The following is a 20,032-nucleotide window of genomic DNA, read 5'->3' as shown; positions in this document are numbered from 1 at the left end:
AGACACAGGCCCAAGAGGCCCTTGTTACCTTGAGTGACTTTGGCCAATTAAAGCCTTTGAAAACAGCAGCTGCAAGAATAGAGAATTGTGGGGAGGAGGATGGATCATTATGAACAACCATCAGCACCACAACATCCTCCCAGAATCAGGACCAATTCTAACCCAGTCCTCCTTCCACACAGTTACATCCTTCCAGTCAGTTCTCAACAAAATCTCATTCATAACCTGAAAAGATCTATTTCCTGTTAAGAACATAGTATTTTTTTCAGATTTTGTCTGATGAAATGTGTTGTACATGGTCCAGCGGTTATGGTTGTAATTCGTTCTTTTAATGGAAGAAAATGCGAGTAAACAGATAATGTGAAGCCGTACAAGTCGGAGCACTGACCTTTTGGTGTTTTTTTTTTGTTTGCCAACACCAAGTACCAAATCGAGTACTTATTACATTAAGTCTAACTTTTATTCCATATGCAACTGATATACTATGCATTGCCCTATGTGTACTGTAGGCACTGAGCTTTCTGTGTAACACGCACATGTTCCAGCTTGCTGTTTAATCATGTGTGGCATGGAGCATCTCTGGTGTGGAAGCTCCAGAGCTCTTTAGCATGTAGCATGTAGCACGATTCAGAGTAGAATGCTCCTGGATCCACTGAGCAGTTGAACTAGTGAGCGACATCGTGCTAACTTTGCTTGATCAAAAGTCACTGGTGGCGAAGTTGATGGTGTGCTCCCTGTGATATTTTGGCAGAACATAAGTCTGCCTTATTGTTTGTCATAATTAAAGAAGAATTTTCCCACCACAGACTTTGTTCATGCTCTCTAAAGTACCTGTAGTCGACATTGCTGAAGCAGGACGTCACAGACTACTCACCAAGTTGTATCGGTGCATCTCTAGTGTGTGTGTGTATATATATATATATATATATATATATATATATAGGCTTGATGGGCAGCTGTAACTAGTGCTACGAAATATACTGTAAGTAAAAACTGAGCTGGACACTTTTAAGTAATTCAAAGTTCTGATGACGTCAAATGATAGAACACTCTAAAACATAATTTAAATATATAATAGAAACACAAGCAACTGCCTGTCCTTATTATATTTTAAGAAAACCTATTTCTACATGCATACTCCACACAGACTGGCGGGTATTTGCACCCACAACGTTCTCTCTGGGAGGCAAGAGTGCTATTTACGCTATGATATCTGTAGGCAGGAGACACTGTTGTTCATTGTGTGCACTCAGCAAATAACTTTTGGTTTCTAATATTCTTGTCATTCACAAGACAAGTAGAGCATACCCCACTCTTTGCTCTTTGTTCAGCAGGGCCAAGTGGGTGACCTTTCATCCTCTACAAAGTGGAAAATTACAGGATTTGGACAATGAAAAGGTGCCTATAACTTACTGGTAGCTGTGGAAACAATGTAGTGAATGAATCTGTGGAACCTTCTTACAATGTCACAGTGCCTGGGAGGCATGCAAAGTCATTACATTTTAAGAAAGGGTGCACTCACCCATCTAATGGCTTTATTATGATCAGCACGTTGTAATAGTACAAATCGATCAGAGCAAAGTATGACCCAAAGAGAGGAACATGCCATAAATGGGAACTGCCAGCAGTTATAGATGGTTTTCTATTGTGAAGATGCTTTACAATGGCCTGCATCGCTTCTCTTTCAGTTGGTGTCTCTTGAGTGTGTATGTGGGTGTATGGTCGAGTGTGCTGATTAATGTTGACACACCTTAGTGTGTATGTGTGTGTGATAAAGAGAAATTGTGACAAAGGCATACAGAAAAGAAAGATGACCACAGGCAGCTCATTACCTGTTCACCACAATTACAAGAATTCCGTCAGATGATAAATGCCCTTTCACAGAAGCATTGATCTCAGCGCAGGCAGGAAGTCATCTAACTCAACTCTGTAAGACATCACTGAGTGGCACGCAGGGCAGAACGTGGCTATGAATCTGTCTTTCAGGAAATTTAATCAAAGTGTTTCCAGGGTATTAGTCTAAAATCAGCTGTAATCCTTTTTGAAATCCATGAAAGTAAATCACACCCTGATCAAGGGTCAGAGTGTCCAGACACCATTTACCACAAGTCGAGAAAGCCTTAAAAGAGCAGTGCCAAAGTTAGGTCATCTAGGATTTTCCTCGAGGCCTTTATCAGTAGAAGACTGATGTGCTGATAAGGCTGCTAGCACTCGGCTTAACAGCACAAAAACAGATTTTTAGGAGACCACAGTCATTCATGCAGAGAAGCTGGGCAAGGTGAGATACTGACAACACCTTTATAGCTATTTATTTCTAATTCTCTGCACTTTGACTAATAAGGTTTTATTTGCATTTGTCCTGCTGGCTTTCAAAACAGACTGAGACACAGTATAACCCTTTTTTGGCTCAATCTTTGAGGTCTCTATTTTTTGATGCTCACACCTTTTCAAAATAAGCAGCAGCCAGTCACATCAGTGAGTCAAGATATTTCTAATTTCATTCATTATCATCAAACAATGCATCATTGCAATATGGCCCATAAGAATTGCACATAATTAGACTACTCTATCTTAATCTCAGCCTTTGGCAAACTAGTATACAGTCCTACTTCAAATCTTGCCAGGTTATTATAAGCTGTGCTCCTGTTCAGGGACACTACAGTGATGCTGGATAAAAGCATCAGTTTCACACGCTGTATCATTGAGCTACTCCATAACCTTGTACACTATCTGAGGGATTACATTACCTCACCATTCAACTTTCCTCAGCAGTTTCAACATAGATATTAGTATTATTAAAGGATGTATTTTACCCAAAGTTGTCATTAATAGGTGCTTGGAATAATGACATCAAAATTAGAGACATGCAACTTTAGTGGAAACAGCTATTCACAAAGGACATACTGGTGGGGTTTCTCTGTAGAGCACCCACAACTTTAGTGTGCGTGCTGGCTTTGTGCCTCGCCATCGATTGAATGGTCTCAGTTGTCACAATAGGTTGCAGGTGTGCCGCCACCTGACTGTCGCTTCAGCTGAAGGAAGCCATTTTCACTTGTATACTTTTTGATTTTGACAGGTTCTGATAGAAACATCAAACTTCATGTATGCCCAAACAATCAGTGGTAAAGAGTGCCCTTCATCAGCACTGAGATGAACTTCAGTATGAATATTTTACCATGTTGAGTCACTTGAACAGATATGGTTCTTGGTGAAGCATATAAGGCTTTGTACATGCAAATGTCAAATCACCACCTGAGGAACAGATCATCAAGCTGCTTTGTCTTTTTTTTAACTGCTCATCTACCCATGTGTGTATGTTCATGTGTCTGCTTGTGTGTATCTTGATATTTAGAACTATTGTGAGGACCGAAATTTAAATATTATTAGGTATTTTCTGTGCTGTAAACCTTTGGTCTTGGAATCTTTTCTGAATCTTTTTTCCCTCACAGCTTTGACTTTATGACAGATCATCTCCAATATAGCATTTTACATTTTGTTTGGACAAATTCAGATCTATGTGCTGAAATACTCTGATATGTATGACATCTTCTACCAGTGACACATCCATGGCATTACTTTTCATTCTGTGCATTCATCGTCCATCAAATCACTCAGTGGCAATGTCTAACAAAGGAACATGGGAACCATACTCTTTCCAGCAGATCTTTCTCCAGTGAACTGGGCCCAATGCACTCAAAACCCTCATTTGAATACTCCGATTTGCATTTGATGTCACTCATGTGTTTATTCTTCATTGAGCACCTGCAAACACACCCAAACTTAGAGCACATTCTATTTGCATGAGCATGCAGTTTTAGCATGCTTTATACAATACGACTTTGTGTCGAGAAAGTCTGTAGTAAATGAAAATGAGTCAATGCAATCTCCCTAAAAAGGTACAGAAACATATGTATGTTTGTGTTTGTTTTAACTTCCACCTTGCCAAGCTATTTCTGTTAACACACTAGTGTAATAAGGAATCTGAAAAATTAGGATAGAAGTCAAAATCCCTTAGGGTCAATCACTGTATTAAGATCTAGTGATAGTTAAGTGGTTGTAGTTAGGTTAAGGTTTGAGTAATTATTAGGGTTAGGGATATAGTAGTTATGGTCAAAGTTACAATATGTTGATGTAAGTCAATGCAATGTCCCTTGATGGTTATGGGTACAAAGTGTGTGCGTGTGTGCATGTGTGCGCGTGTGTGCGTGTGTGCGTGCGTGTGTGGTCTAGGGTCGGGTGTGATGGGAAGAATGCTCTTCACACTAGATTAGATGTGGACCGTGGTGCTGATTACACAAGTGGCTGTGAGGCACACGTAATCATACAGCTTAAGGTTTTCTTTTTTTCTTTTTTCTGCTATCTCTTACCTCCTGCCAGACTGGAGAGTTTCCAGCTCTGCTACGGGTCTTGTTCCTTTTGTGAAAACTTTGTCCCACAAAATTAATGCAGAGAAACAAACTGAAATAATGAACAAGCTGTGAAGAGCCGACCCTCTCATCTTTGATTGGCTCCCCTATATGAGTTTTCTCTAACAGTCCCAGGGAATTATTGGAGTTAATGATGTTGGTCACATAAGAAGATGAACACGTTGTCGCCAAAATGAACAGCTGGTATATTTTTTATCAACGTACGGGTATTATTGGTTACTGGGAGTTTTTACTGGGTATTTATAATTTACTATCACTGTTGTGTCATAAATACCAGATGTTGTTAGATGAATGCGTGGATCAGAAGACTTATTTAAAATAACAATGAATCCTTTAAAAATAACGCAGAAAAAGGAGAGTTGAAAGAATCGCATATGAGAAAGTACAACATTACCTACAAGGTGTGGATCCAAATGTTACTTGGATGATTAGCTAATACACTATTCTAACACTTGCTTGAGTCTTTTTTCAGCCTGGTTGTTTGCAAATCTGTTCCGATGCTGACATTGACATTTCTGTCTGTCTGATGTTTTGATACAAATTGAAACACCCCAAGAAGTGCTGAATGAACTGCCTTCAAGCTGTGCCACAGATATTTGCGGTGCAATATTCTCTGACTTCAGTTTGCCTGATGCACTGCAGAGCTTGCACATTTTTTAAGCCTGCAAATGAAATATGTGTGATTATTTCGCTTTTTAAAAACCTAACGAATACCTGACCTGCTGATGTTTGTAGCATTGCCGTTTCTCTTTCATTCCCAACATCTCTTGTCTGAGTGCGCTCTCTTCCTCTCTCTCTCTCTCTCTCTCTCTCTCTCTCTCTCTCTCTCTCTCTCTCTCTCTGTCTCTCACTCCACCATTGTTAAGGATTTGACCTTTTCTGTGGCAGTCTGTCCAACTACCCAGGGGCATACGATAGCTGGAGGATAGGCTTTAATTGACGTGATAGCCTTCTTGAGGTTGGGCAAGGTGAGGGACAGGAGTAGCTAAAGAAATGTTGAAAGTAGAAATGTTACTAGCGTTTCCTCAAGGTCAGAAATGTCTCTTCATGATTGTAAATGACAGTGATGAGAAAAAGCATTTAAACATTTCTCGACAGTACTCCTACGGGAATATGTGCTTTTTTTTCAAATCTTTAAATAAGGTTGCAGATGAACTTTTCAAAGGTATTCCCACAGTATTTGAGATTAAAGAACACTTTAGATAGTTCTGCACTCTATGTAAGAAAGTTGTAAACTTAAGGGGTAACCCTTTGTTTCACTGCTGCACAACACTGGGCCCTCGATTTCACTGTTATCTCTTCACTGGACCGTATAGACTCATCTAGAAAGAGAACAACAGTGTCAAGCCTGAAAAAATGCCCCACTGTCTGTTGGTGTGCTTTAAATACCACGGACATGCAACCGTTATCGAGAGTATGCTTATCTATAAGCTAGAACATGATAAATCAATTTAAGTATGGTCTAAACTCTGAATGAACTGTACTGAATGAATCTTGATTTGCTCTTTTACTTGTGTTAGGATATAACCCAGTTATTAATAATAGTAATGTCTAGAAAGATTAATCACAAGGGAATTTTAAGCTAAGCAGAAATAGAAGTGTGTAAACCGGACGTTGATGGTGATTCATTGTCATAGTTTATTTCCATCCAGCCATCCATCTAGCCAGCCTCCCCAGATGCTTCCAGTTAGTTCAGCCTCTTGTGTTTTCTTTGTTGTCGCTTTTTTCGTGGCTAACGTGGATGTATCACATCATTTTCTTACACTGCAGGGCATTAATAAGAGCTGAAACAAACCAGAAGAAACTATTCACACCCGCACACACACACACACACACACACACACACACACACACACACACACACACACACACACACACACACAGACTGGGACAGATATACCGAAGAGGTAAAACTGTGTATAAAACCCTTCATTGACATGCTGTACGCACAGTAAAGCATCAGAGTGTAAAAACTATAAGTGAGGGTGGGGGGTGGGGACTTTTTTTTTTCTAAAAAAGCATTCAATGTTTTTTGTGAGATGGTCCCATGATTGACAGAACAAAAACACTTGAATCAGAATAGTCTGAACATAAAAGCATTTAATTTTAATGAATCAAGGGAAATACGTGAATGGCTTCCATCGTGTGTTTCCTTTCAAAGAATGGACGATTAAATCCAGCTTTCTCATTCATGACATTATTACCTTCGCCAACAAAGGTTGGTTTTATGTTTTTGGCTGCGTTTATTTATTCATTTATTTATTCATTCATTTGTTTGTTTGTTTGTTCGTGTGTATTTTACCAACTTTTCGTAAAAACTAGAGACCCGAACTGTGGACGTTCAAAGATTTGTCACATCTGGAGTGACGATGAAACAACTAATGCTAAGACAGAAGGCCTTACCATGTTCAACAAGACGCATCCATCCATCCATCCATCCATCCATCCATCCATCCATCCATCCATCCATCCATCCATCCATCCATCCATCCACACAACATCGCTTCACTTATGAATAGGGTGTAATTTGTGAAGAGACAGAATTCCAGCCCTTCAATGCATCTGTAATTCCCTTTCTGTCGAATAATTTTTTTTATAATTGAGGTGACGATCAAATTTGTGATTAAAGCTATTTTTCCAACTGACCAAATAAATTCAAAAGTTTTAAGTAAGGGCTGTGACTTCAGAATGGTGGATAGTTGCTTCTCTGAAATTGATTTTCTAAACTAGAGCTCATGTAACTACTACGATAAGACCTCAGCTATATGCTGAGCCTGTTTTTTCATTCATCCATGCAGTGTAGTAACACTCCATGCTGGAAACGCCCTCATTGTGCAATATAAACATTCATGCACATATGCATTAATTTGTCATCCGGGTTTCTCCTACTAATTAAGCAACACAGAAATGATTGTGTGCTTTAGCAGATTATTAATCTACATCTCCTGATTTCTGTTTTTACTGGTCACGAATAAAGGACGAAACCTGCTTTATTATTTAGAATATGACTGCATTTGATATGTTGTGAATCTGAAAACATACCTGAAGAAAATATTTGGTGAGGACTACATGAAAGTGGCGTCAGTCACTTTGCTGTCAGCTGCATTGTTCATTCCCTGCATGTATGGAGAGAAGCCAGGGGAGCAGGACCTTTTGACCTCCTCCTGGGCACACTGTAGCTCCTGTCATGTGGAGAATGAATCACACGTCCATGCCTTGCCTCATTATCTACACTTGTGTGAACATGCCTGAATGCTCCGGGGCATACAGATGCACATGTGCACACAATTGCATGCAGGTACTGCATGTGTGTTTGAGAAAACATGAAAGCATAATGTAAACTTGTACCTACACACATGTGAGCAGAAGGTGAGATGCATATGGAGTTCAAGTCAGAGTGTGGCCTGTGGGACTGCTCTGGGGGGAAGAGATGGTCCTGCCTTCCTGCCTTCAGACCTCTCAGCTGGTGTACCCTTGAACGTACATACATCCCATCTGTACAAGCGGCTCCTCTCTAGGTCCCACTCAATAGGTTAGCCCTCAACTTCTGCCAGGGAGTTCATTAACTGTCTGTCTCACAGGTATTTATAGAAATGTTCTCCTCTCACCTGCCTTCAACTGACAAGCTCATACAGACAGTTAAAGAGTGGCTGAAACGCACATCAACTGAATTTGGTATACAATCTGAAAGTCATATAATTATATCTGACTCACTGTCTTAGCTCACTATTTTTACTTATGGCAATACTAAAGAGTAAAAACTGCTCTATATCAAGCCACCCCCCAAAAAACCCCACCCCCACATCACATTTTCACAATTTTCCAGTGTTTTTTTGAAAAAACTGGTAAATTGCCAGGTTAATCAGTCTCCACATCATTATCCTTCACACTTCAGTGTCTTTCAGAGTGTACAAAAAACATCAAAGGTTTCTGTTTTCACTACAGCTACACAAAAGAGATGTGGAGGGACAAATTATTGGTTGATGCAGCACAAAAAAGTCTTGAAAATTAATTTAAGGGAATTAGAGTTGCTGTCGTTGATGTTTCATTATTTTGATTTCTCTGCAAAGAGTTTACTTACTTCTTTGCCACGAACTGTCAGACAGACACTCAGTTGTAATACAAAGCTGTGACAGGCTGCTGAAAATTGTCATCAGTGATGATCATGGAAGGATGTAATTTGTATTTGTGGGTACATGCTTATTACTGTGATAATATGGGAGGCTTTTGTTTTTGTGGATGGCACTTCTTGCAATTGTCTGACAAGATCACTGCTCAATGAAAAGGTTATGTTGTATGAGACAGATGGAGAAGATGGGGTTGCCACTATAGATTCAAAAACTAGAGGAGGGATGTGGTGGAAAAAGAGCAAATCAAAAGCTGACTATTTCTCGCTCGGGGTGCAGAAAAGATTCTCACAACAAAGCAGTGCTGAGGAAGAGCCACAGTGCAGAGGAGAGAGCTTCTCCTGTGTTCCCTTTGCAGCAAAAGAGTCATCACAAATATCACAACTGGAAGTTATTTTTTTTTCTGTATCTACTACATAATTTACATCATTATTAAGAGAGTCATTGTACATGTGGGTTTTTTTTTATGTTGTCCATGTAAGTTTTAGTTAAAAAAAGATTGGCATGACAATAAAGATTAAAAAAAAAAGAAAAAAAAATAAATAAATTTTTAAAATGTAAAGTCTAAATTGGGAATTATTTTCATAGCTCAGAGGGTTAGATTAGTCCATGGGCCCATCATTACAAAGCTCAATTGGTATTCTCAGTGGATGAAGAGTTTCACAAAGACAACAAACTAATGAAAACATGATTTTCACAATGGGGATTTTGGCTTTGGTTTGGATTCAAGATTCAAGATTCGAGATTCAAGATACTTTATTGATCCCCTCGAGGCAATTTAAAACGGCACACACTGAGTAGTTCATGTAAAAAATAACCAGAAAAACTTAGAAAACACCATAGCATAGAAAAAAGGACATATATACCACATAATGATTATCATAAATGCAATAAATACCAAATAGTTACATTGTAGAAAGGTGAATTTGATGAATTTGAAGGTATCATAATATATTAAATTTATCAACATGACATTTAATTGTGCTATAATATCATTAAAGGAGATGATATATTTGGATTTTAAACATTGGGGTAGATTTTACTGATAAAATAATAAACCAATAATAAATGAACTATCTGGGCATCTCATTTTAGACACTTTTAAACAATAGGAAATATTTGTAGATTATAAAAAAAAAAAATGTAATAGTACATGAAAAAAGAAAAACATTCAAAGCCTTTAGCGAGGAAAAATGATGATCTTTCACTGCCTATAGATCCCAACAGCAACATCTTTATGACATGAAAAAGCAATTCCAACGGCAAGAGACGAAGCATTGTGACACATGATAGTTGGGATTAGCATTGATGAAATTGGAGTGTCAAATGCGGGTGTGGGGCCCTCATCCTTACACACTTGAAAAAATATTTCTGTATAATGAATGAATGATGAATGAATGAATGATGAATGATCAAATGATTACTAAACAAGATTTCAGACTCCATAATGAATAATCACAATACAATGAATAACTTTTTTACTTGATTAATTTCAGAGCTTGACTAGAATAACTTTAGCTACCCAATCGACAACAGAATACAACAATGCGAAGTAATTCGCAGTACTTTGCAGATTCACACTCTTTTATGGGTCAACATGACTAAGTCATCACTGGGCAACACCTTTAATGCATAAATTCTACTCACATGTGGCAGATTGAAGTGTTTATCAACAGCATTCATTCATGATGGCTCATATCACCCTGGAGGACCAAACACACACTCCCTGCACTCCAGCCCCGAGCAGCCTGGTTTCTGGAGCAAATGAATTCCCAGTTGGAGAATGACTGTTAAGAATGGGTTGGGCAAGAGAGATAGATGGTCTTCCCATTCTTCTGCACAGCCCTCTGCTCCCAGTGACGAAGATGCTGAGGCTTGTCCTACTTTTTCTAGGAGGAAGAATGTGGCTTAGTACAGTAGCTCGGGGGACTCTCAGCGTGAGGCCGGGAGGGCTGCCGTGTTAACAGACTTGGAGCAGAAAGACACCCAGAGGAAATCTGCCAACAGAGACGGTAATGTTGAGCTGTGAAGCTGTTGATTATACCCCCTTCTCAAAACACAGGCTTCTTGTTTGAGAAAGCTCGTTTCACTGTGTTGACGTGTGTGTGTGTGTGTGTGTGTGTGTGTGTGTGTGTGTGTGTGTGTGTGTGTGTGTGTGTGTGTGTGTGTGTGTGTGTGTGTGTGTGTGTGTGTGTGTGTGTGTGTGTGTGTGTGTGTGTGTGTGTGTGTGTGTGTGTGTGTGTGTGTGTGTGTGTGTGTGTGTGTGTGTGTGTGTGTGTGTGTGTGTGTGTGTGTGTGTGTGTCCAAGACAGTCCCTTGTCATTTGGGCACATAGTATTGTCAAAGGATTCTGAACTGCAACTCTTACCCACTCTCACCCCAGAAGTTTGGGTCTATTTGAGTGTAAAGAGTGCAACATACAGTATGACACCATTATTCATCTTTCAAGCGCTGCATGACAATGACTAGTAGCAAAGACCCACAAAAGGTATACACACAATGCATCTGTGTTGTCAGGTATTATACACTACTAACCATGATAAACAGTGTAGCTCACTTTGTCCTTTCAAACTGCCCTGTTAACGAAGGCGTGTGTGACATTTTCTTCTCCATAGACTGACTATTTTTCTTGCTGCTGTCGAACACATTTATCTTAAAGTAAGACATGTGGTTTTTAGAATGTGTTGTGCCAGAGGTATGAACATGGTTTGTGTGAAAAATCTGTTTAGTTATTATTCTGTCACATTTGTTTGGCTGAGGGGTCTGTTAAACTTTCAGTGCCTTTATGTTATTATATAGACATAAAATATCTAAATTAAACATGTTTACTTTGTGTAGGTACTTTAAAAGCAGCACAGCATCCAAAAGAGCCTCCCTCTGATAATAGGAACAAAAAAAGTGACAGATTAAATCTGGGAATGTGTGTCGCAACCAATCCTATTTACAATGAATCTTTGATGAGATCATGTCATTTAGTTATTCTATTGTGCAAATGTAACATGATATCAAAACTTGAATAAAAACTTTCACTTCTTTGTACAATTTCTTTTACGTTTAGGTACAGTACGTAAGGTTTAGGTCAGAGCTCCTCAATTAGTTTCCCCCCGAGGGCCAAAACGAGACAAGCAGGCCAAACCAAGGGCCGGAACAGCCGCAGGCTTTTTGCATTATGTCAATAAAAGTTGTTTTAATTGCAGATGTTTTAGCTGATGTTACCATTATTACTATTAGTATTGTTGTTACTGTCATTATTATAATGAGTAATAGTAGTCAAGGTGGTTGTAGTAATAATTTAAGTCTGGGATTTTCAAAGCTTGTGTTGAGGGTCACATAAGAAAGCACTCTTGGAAAAAAGGTAAGTGTGAAACCAACGATCAAATTATTTACACACTGAGAGAGACAGAGACAGAAATACAGGAAGAGATTTACAGTTTGTTACTTTTTAAATACCAAAATTGTTGTTTCAATACTGCATTTGTTTCTATTCTCTCAATTCATCCATTTATTGTTTTTAATTGTGGTCTGTTATATTTGAAGTATAAAAACTGCCATATAAATGAACTTATTAGAACTATTGTTGCTGCAATCTTTGTTAGACTACACCAGTTAGATTGCCAAAAAAACAAAAATGAATGAATTCACTCACCAATCAGTGAGAAAAGTGACGGCGATGGGATGAGGAAATCCCTCTTATGTATCCTGTCGTCTCAATCCTGAGGCCAAGATGTGCATCAGAACGTCTGTTTCCCGGATTCTGCTTTTTTTAAATCAGTGATCAGATTTGAAGAACACTCCTCCACTAGAACCTCCACTCTCCTTGTCGCAGTATTATCCTTATGTGGTCCTTTCCCATCATTCTTGCCACATTCCTGACCTTCTTTGTGTGACGTAATGCATCTGAATATAGTTCTTAAATGAGCGTGACAGCTTTGCGCATTACCTGCAACACCGCGGAACAATAATGGTGACGGTGCGTAATGACTCGTGATGATCCGCCACCGTTTCCTGCTCTTACTTGTAACTCATGATAAAAGGTCCCGACTGTCCATGACGGCGTGAAGCCTCGGCCCTGAATTAAATAATTCAGGTCAAAATCGTGATCCGCGGTCAGGAATTGAGATTTGTGCCAAACTTGTCGTCGTTCTGTGTAAACGCACTTTTAACAGCTCCACAACCGTTTTCTTGCTTTTCTCGGTGTGACTTAAAACTTCATCAACCATATCATCACCATTCACATTTTTTTTTTTTTTTATTAACCCAGCAAATGGTTTCTTAGCTTTGACAAGGTTCCATGAAACAAGCGATGACATGCTGTTGCTCTCTTGTACCGATGCTGACATATCGTAGACACGGACTGCTTGTATCACGTTATGTTTTTAATTTATGTTTCGCATCTGTCGGATTTTGGAGGGTAGTTGGCATTAAAGCTGGTGGCATGCAGAGGGCTGAGTGCTGCTTTAGATGCTGACAGCTCCGGTCTGCGTACATATCAAACATGGGCCGGTAATATAAAACGAAACTGTTCAGTCCAGTCAGAGTTGAACTGACGTTTTTCCTGGTCGACTTTGTGCTTTTTCCTGCTGCATGTCATGTTGGCAGAGGAACGCACTGCATCATTTTGTGGCCCAAAGGTATTACAGGATTTATTGGACTGCAGCTTGCTCATTAGTTTAATTGTTACAAGAACAAATGACTAATAATGACACTAAATGTTTTCCCTTTTCTATGTGCAACAAATATGAAAACTTGAAAGAAATATACATTATTTTTGACCAAATTGAGGTTCTTCAGGAATAACAAGTGCATTTTAAATATTTAACCATCCTTCATGATGGTTCCTGGTGCAAAGTACAATATAATCTCCCCAAAAAGTTAATTTGGACATCTAAATCTGAAAGGTAGGTACCCCATTTCTCACCAGACTAATTTGATTTGATGCTCATGCTACTCTGCTGCTTTCACTGACACATCACTCATCTCTTGCTTCAGTCTTACTGTTACATTTGCTATTACTAAAACAATACAAACAATGAATATAAAAGAAATAGACATTATTTGTATTTGAAAAATGAACTTTTTCTTCTTTATTCTAATTCATTCTGCTCGCAGGTAAATTTTGCGGCACCGGGCAACAATTTTGACATGACTCCCATCTGAGTTGATTCAAATACTCAGATTTCCTTTCAATTATCTTGTAATTTGAGTGGGTGTGCAAAGACCACATTGGACAGATGACCAACTTTCCATACTGTAAAGACAAGAAGAGCAACTGCTTTTACTCTTAATCAGCTTATGGGACAACAGCTGCTGATGAATGTTTGAATCCCTCTTAGTCTCTCTTTAGGCTGCTTTGCGAGCTCCACAAGCTGCTCAGGTCCTCTGTAAAGCCTTCAAAGCTGAACCCGGGCAAAGAAAGATTCCTGTTTTGCCTCTAACCGTCACCAAAGAGTGAAGATTAAATGCCAGCCACCTTAAGTATCAACCAACTCCTTCAGGTTATTGTCGTCAATGTATTGATGTTTGTTTCTCGATTCAATGATTCATTCATCTGAGCAAAAAGACAATGTGGAATTTTTTTTTCGAAGGTTGTCCTCCTCCTGGAAGTGAAATATTGCCCATTTCAAAGTAAAGTTCATCAATCACATATTGTAGAGCAGCACATAAGCAGCAATCAAGAAAGTGAAAGGATTATATTGAGTCACAAGTGGTCCCATTCCTTGTCATTCCCTGCTGCGGGTTTTATTCAAATCAAAGACCCCATTTACACCGAACACTCAAGTCATGTCAACTTTATTTTATAGCACTTCGAAAACAACTACAGCTGTTTTGTATCACTGAAAACGGTGATATTTCAATGTGTTTGGGCCTTTTGTTTGCACGTAAATGAAGCAGCAAGTCACGGAAAACGATTTGATCTGAAAACTCCGGTCAAAGTGGAGATTTGGAAAAACTTTGCCGTTCCATTTGGATGTTGAGTTTATCGTTGAGTTTATGGTCACATCATCGGCTTCATATGTCTGCAACCTGTGTTTGCAGTTACTGTTCTAAAAACTTTGCCAATATGTCCCAAACACAAAACAGTGCAGAGTCTCCTCTGCTGTGTTTTGTGTTTTCCTAAAAACTTATTTTATACAAAAGGAAGTTTTATGGTATTGAACATCAATATTTTCTTGGATTGTTGCTTGTTTTGTGTTGTAACGCCTCATTCAGGAAGAGCTCCACTTCTCTATCAATCCAAACAAACAACTCTCGTTTTTTGCCAGGATTCTGATTGGTGAACCTGGCTTTATGCTTTTCGTTTCAATGCCCCCTATAGGTTTGGCATGCTCATAGTAGATCGGGTATAGCTTCATCTAAATTCACGTTTTTACTCTTGGTTGACTTCCACTTCACATCAATGCACAAATGCCATCAGGCACATGCTGTGAAGGTCAGTGTATACAGAGTCAAAGGTGAACTTTAGCAGCACAATCTGTCGGAAAAATGGTTCAATCAACCCAAACTTCTACTCTGTTCACAGATTTTCTTCAGACTCATGAAACATAAAAAAAGTTTCTCTCAAGAGGATCATCTTGGCTGATACTCTCAGTAAATTATAACTACCTCAAATCCACTTCAGGGAAATAAAAATATATGTGGCTCATATCTCACAATTTTCTGAAACCTTGCTGGCAAACTTTAGTCTCAGCTGTGCTTCTTGCAGACGTTCGGTTTGCTGCCTTGGCACACACCTTTGACAAGGAGAGCAGTGCTGTCTGTGAAGCTTTGTTCCAGCCGGATACCACCTGATTTCACTCATTATCCTGGCTCCTGAAATAGTCAAGCCTATTAAATCGCTCTTAATCAAAACCATGGCTCATTAAATCAAGGGGACTTTAAAATAGTGGAGCAAGCTTCCGGCGCTCCATTGTCTTGCCTGTAGCTGACCACCTCGGCTGCATCAGGGATAGAACAGTGAATGAAGGCTCAGTCGGCTGGGACCAGATGTCAACATTCACCAATGACAGCCTGATCAAGTGTACTGCTATGATTGATGAGTGCATGTGCTGTGGCGTTAGGTAATTCCTGCTGGTGTGATGCCCCATCACCTCTGCATGTCAACGCATTGATTTGATTGATTTCTCTCCTCTGTTTTCACCGTGTCTGTCAGTCAAAAAGTATTGTTACATTTTCATTGCAAGATACTAATGATCCTTATTTCAAAATCATTACTTTACATTACTTAATATTTCAGCGCAGCCTTGGGAGAGAGAGTTCGACATTTCCCTAGAAAAAACATAGATGCTTTAGCTTGAGACAAATGTCTGTAACGCAGGCTCCAACAGTGAAACTTAAACACAGTCAGTTTTCTGTTTATTGTTCCAGCGGCATGAGAATAGCTTTAAAACAAACAATCTATTACCAAGAACAAGAAACCAAACTGCACAAGCGGATCAGAAGTCTAATGAAATTATGGTGTGAATAACTGAGATCTTAAGAGACTTGATCTACTTCCGATCAACGATAGCATCCATCCAAGTTCATCCCTGGGGGACTTGAAATATGGTAATCAAATTATATAATCATGTTGTGCTTAACAGAGCAAATATCAAAAAGCCTTGAAGCATCACTTCCATTAAGTGAGTATGTTCTTTATACTCACAGTACAAGCCCTCCTGTAATTAGATTCACTGTAAACATGAATACCGCAGCAGGAAAACCACTTCAACAATTCCTATCTCTAATGTTTAATGTCACAAAAACATATCGTCTGATAAAGCGTGGACAAAGTGAGTCTTAAGGTCTTGCATGAATAAAAGACATTAAAGCAAATGCATCCAGACCAGTGAGTTAAACAGTATGTCATCAAGCTTTATGTCTGATAAGGATGAGCAGCCATGCTGAATCAGCTCACTCACCTCACAGCGACTTCAGTTGCACCTTCGCAGTGAGAGCAATGAGTGTGACATCCACACCTCGAAACTGCTTTTCTTTGAAACGCATCAACATTTGTACTCATTTGGTACAGAAACAGAATCCCCAGCGTACACAAGGAGGTACCATGCACAGCACAATAAGTCTGCTATCGTATGCTCCTTGTTAACAATTAGTCACATATTTTTCACCGAGGCAAAACAGAAATGGAAGAAACAAGCTCAGTTAATCAACTAAACGGCTTGCGTTATTCCAAGCTTTGGTATTACCCAGACTGAGGCTAGTCCACACCAAGCAGCCATGAAGACAGTATTTAGGAGTGTTCATGACACCTGACTTGTGCCAAGATACTTGATACTCCCAGTGATGTACCACAGAGTGTAGATCCACAGCTCCCATGCAAAACATGTTTGACAGAAAAAATGCTCTATGAAAACTAAGCGCCAACCCACTGACGCAGATCCAAAGTTTAACAAATATTACAAGTGGACGTCCTCATCATTTTCCTGAAGCTTGTGCCTTCCTAAACTTAAGCGGTAATAACCTGACAATTCCTGTTGACATGAACATTTGCAATAAAGGGCTTACAGTTGAAAGTGCTTGGGAGAAGGCAACTTGTCAGCTCCGACTATGAGCCACCAAGTGATGCTGCAACGTTACATCAAAACGTGTTTACAGTATGAGCTTCATTTAAAATCCAGAGCAGAAGACCCACAACTCTTAATGATTTATGCCGTGAGCTTTTCCAAGCTCAGTGAAATATATATAAAAAATGAAGAGAGTGAAGGCTTAATTGAAATTAATGTAATGGTTTGCAAGGTAATCTACATAAAATGCACGCTACCTTTTAAGATTACTAAACAAAAACTGCCTCTGTTTTAAAGATTGATCGACTTTACGGTGAACACAACTAACATAATGGACAATGATCTTATCATTTGTCTTAATCTTTTCTTTTTTTTTTCATGCTGATCAACCGCTGCTAAAATAAACAATGTATATTTTTGTGAAGTCACACCAAACACCAGGTCTCCACCCATTCACCACAAAAGAAATACTATCATTTCCCAGCTCTGACAAAGGTTGGATGGCATTACTCACAAATTCAGGTGGCTCAGATGTCATTTCATATGCTCATTCAGACGCGCACGCGCACCAACACACACCCACTAGTGCGCACACACTAGGGGACACATTGGAGTTCAAGGAGAAAGTGCCGTCAACATCAAACTGTCAAGATGAATGCGATAGTCACACTGGCGAGTGTCATTGTAAAGTAATTACAGACAGATCGAGCATTCACTCAACATTTGCTGCTAAATTAGCCCCATATGATGGTGACTTGTTTCAACTGTGATCCAAACATCACTTAGTGTAATGATTCGTATGCATGTGATGAGTAGCACATAAAGTGTCTGATAGTTGAAACACGGATGAAACATGAGGAATTCTGACTCAATGAGGATATAAATGTGGAATTATATTTCTTATAACATTGCTGATTTTCAATAGGCAGGTTTTTCCATTGACCTTTATTAAACACGTCTGTGCTTTCGCCTTTTCACGCATTTCCAATGTATACTGCTTCTTGAGTAGAATGTCATGAAATATAAAATTTTGGTTGTTCAAAATGCTCCAGAGTACTGACACAGGAATGATCTTTTATTACACAATCATCTGTCTGGGAACTGAGGTATCTCTGTCAACCAGCAGCATTAACTTCAAACCATTGATCTCAACAATAAAAAGTCTCCCATTAACCACTGAGGAGTAGGATTTATTGTTTGTATCATTTCAAACAGCTTTCAAAGCTCCTGTGAGCAGTTACACACACAAACCATCTGGTTATAATTGAAAGAGAGCTGAGGTTGCTCATCATTAGCCAATGTGCCATGCTTTGCACATTTCTTGTCCTATTTTTCAGCCGAGTATTAGACTTTGCTGGTGATGTAACACCAGTCAGTAGACAATGCTACTGTACTTTGCTGTATGGAGATTGACATGCGATTACCCAATGTTACATGAGCGGGCAAAGACACTAGCGATTAGTTGTCATGTCAAAGCCTCCCTGCTGAACGTGTGCAGGCTCCCCTCCTGTTTACCTTTGTCATGCTCTCACACGTGCAAGATGCACTCTATAAGCTCCCTGTTTCTCTGTGATTTCTCAGTGAACACATAACACCATGACATATAGTGGCTTCAGCTGAATAACTACTAGATTAGTTATGTGTATTTTCAGCTTTTTAATTACACCTTAGATAAAAAAAAAAATTCTAGTGGTTTTTGTTACAACCTGAAGGATCTATTACACCCAGCTCGGGTAAATAGATAAACAAACAAATAGATGAGACACATTTATCTGCATGAAATCTCTATTTGTCTCGTAATTACGACCTGGTATCTCTTGAGTAAAATTGTAATTGACATGCAGTGCTCCTTGTTCACATCAGTTCCTGTCACTATTAGAACAACTGGTGTCCATGCACAATGACCAAACAAGCAGAACGTCCCTCTTACCTGTAAATGCCCCTGGTACATATTGATCTCGCAGTCAGTCGCTGATCTCTCCGTCAGCAGATGTTTTTTGTTTGTTTGTTTGTTTGATTGATTGTTTATTACACTTCTTTCAGACTTGCAGGACTGTCTAGCTGGACGTGTGGATAATTAAAGCCGAAGCAGAGTTTATGGCCGGGAGGTCCGAAGGAGAGGGGAGCTATCCTCTCCTCGGGTGCTGAAGCTGACACTTTGGGGTTCATCCAGGTTTTTGTGCGCGCGGTGACACAGGGGCGCGCCGGGCGTGCGTCGTCTGAGCGCACTTCGCTTCGCCCCTCAGATCCCTCGCTGCGAGCTGGGTTTGAAGTGCCGTTTAGGGACCCGGTGAACTATTATCTCGCTGTCCTTACTGGAAAGAATCTCCGCAAATTAAGTCTTCATCTTGAGCGCACTGCCAGTGTCTGTCGCTCTTCCCTCCTCTCTCTGCGGTGCTGTCAATGTTTCGACGCTCTCTTTCGACTCATCCTCCTCTTATAGCGCGCTCCTCTCTCCGGTTTGCCAACTACTCCCTCTAACCCAGCCCTCTGGTGCCACCTCCGGTGCTGACGTACTCCACTTCGCCCGCTCACTTCGGATCATGTTCAGACAACACACGAAAAGCATTTTTATGATCACACGTCACATCGTTCATGCATTTAAAATCGCTCCGGTGTGTTAACACAACCTTCAGAGACATACACAAGAAACCAGCGTTAGTGTTTCACTACAGGTGTAGTTATGTATTTACTTATATACTAGTTTAAGTAACTCCGCTACTTGCTGAAAATCAGCACTTTACTACAGCTACTCCACCAATTACTACTTGATTACAGTTCTACATGTTTTTATTATCTCATTAATCTCATAGTTACTAACTACTGCTGGCATACATCACTAGCAATTAAAATTACTATCAGTCAATGTTACTAGATACTTCTTAAAATAGTAGTAAAGTCACTTTTAATAGTACCCTAACCGAAAAATATTACTTGATAACAATCTTAGCAAAAGAATGATATAGATTGTAATGAA

General features: G+C 39.5%; 1 protein-coding gene across 1 annotated transcript in view; it reads right to left on the bottom strand.

Moving 5' to 3' along the window:
- The window catches only part of pex5la (peroxisomal biogenesis factor 5-like a), a gene marked incomplete at both ends in the record, with an annotated part of 81,045 nt that extends 62,039 nt beyond the window's left edge, over window positions 1-19,006 (bottom strand). Inside the window, one exon of the mRNA XM_080473133.1 lies at window positions 18,986-19,006. Coding sequence (XP_080329259.1) covers window positions 18,986-19,006 — 21 coding nt within the window. The remainder of the gene's footprint in view (window positions 1-18,985) is intronic.
- Window positions 19,007-20,032: the final 1,026 nt, after the last annotated feature.

Source organism: Lipophrys pholis (genome assembly GCF_963383615.2).
Source record: "Lipophrys pholis genome assembly, chromosome: 10".
NCBI classification, from domain to species: domain Eukaryota; kingdom Metazoa; phylum Chordata; class Actinopteri; order Blenniiformes; family Blenniidae; genus Lipophrys; species Lipophrys pholis.
This window is presented reverse-complemented; position numbering and strand designations above follow the sequence as displayed.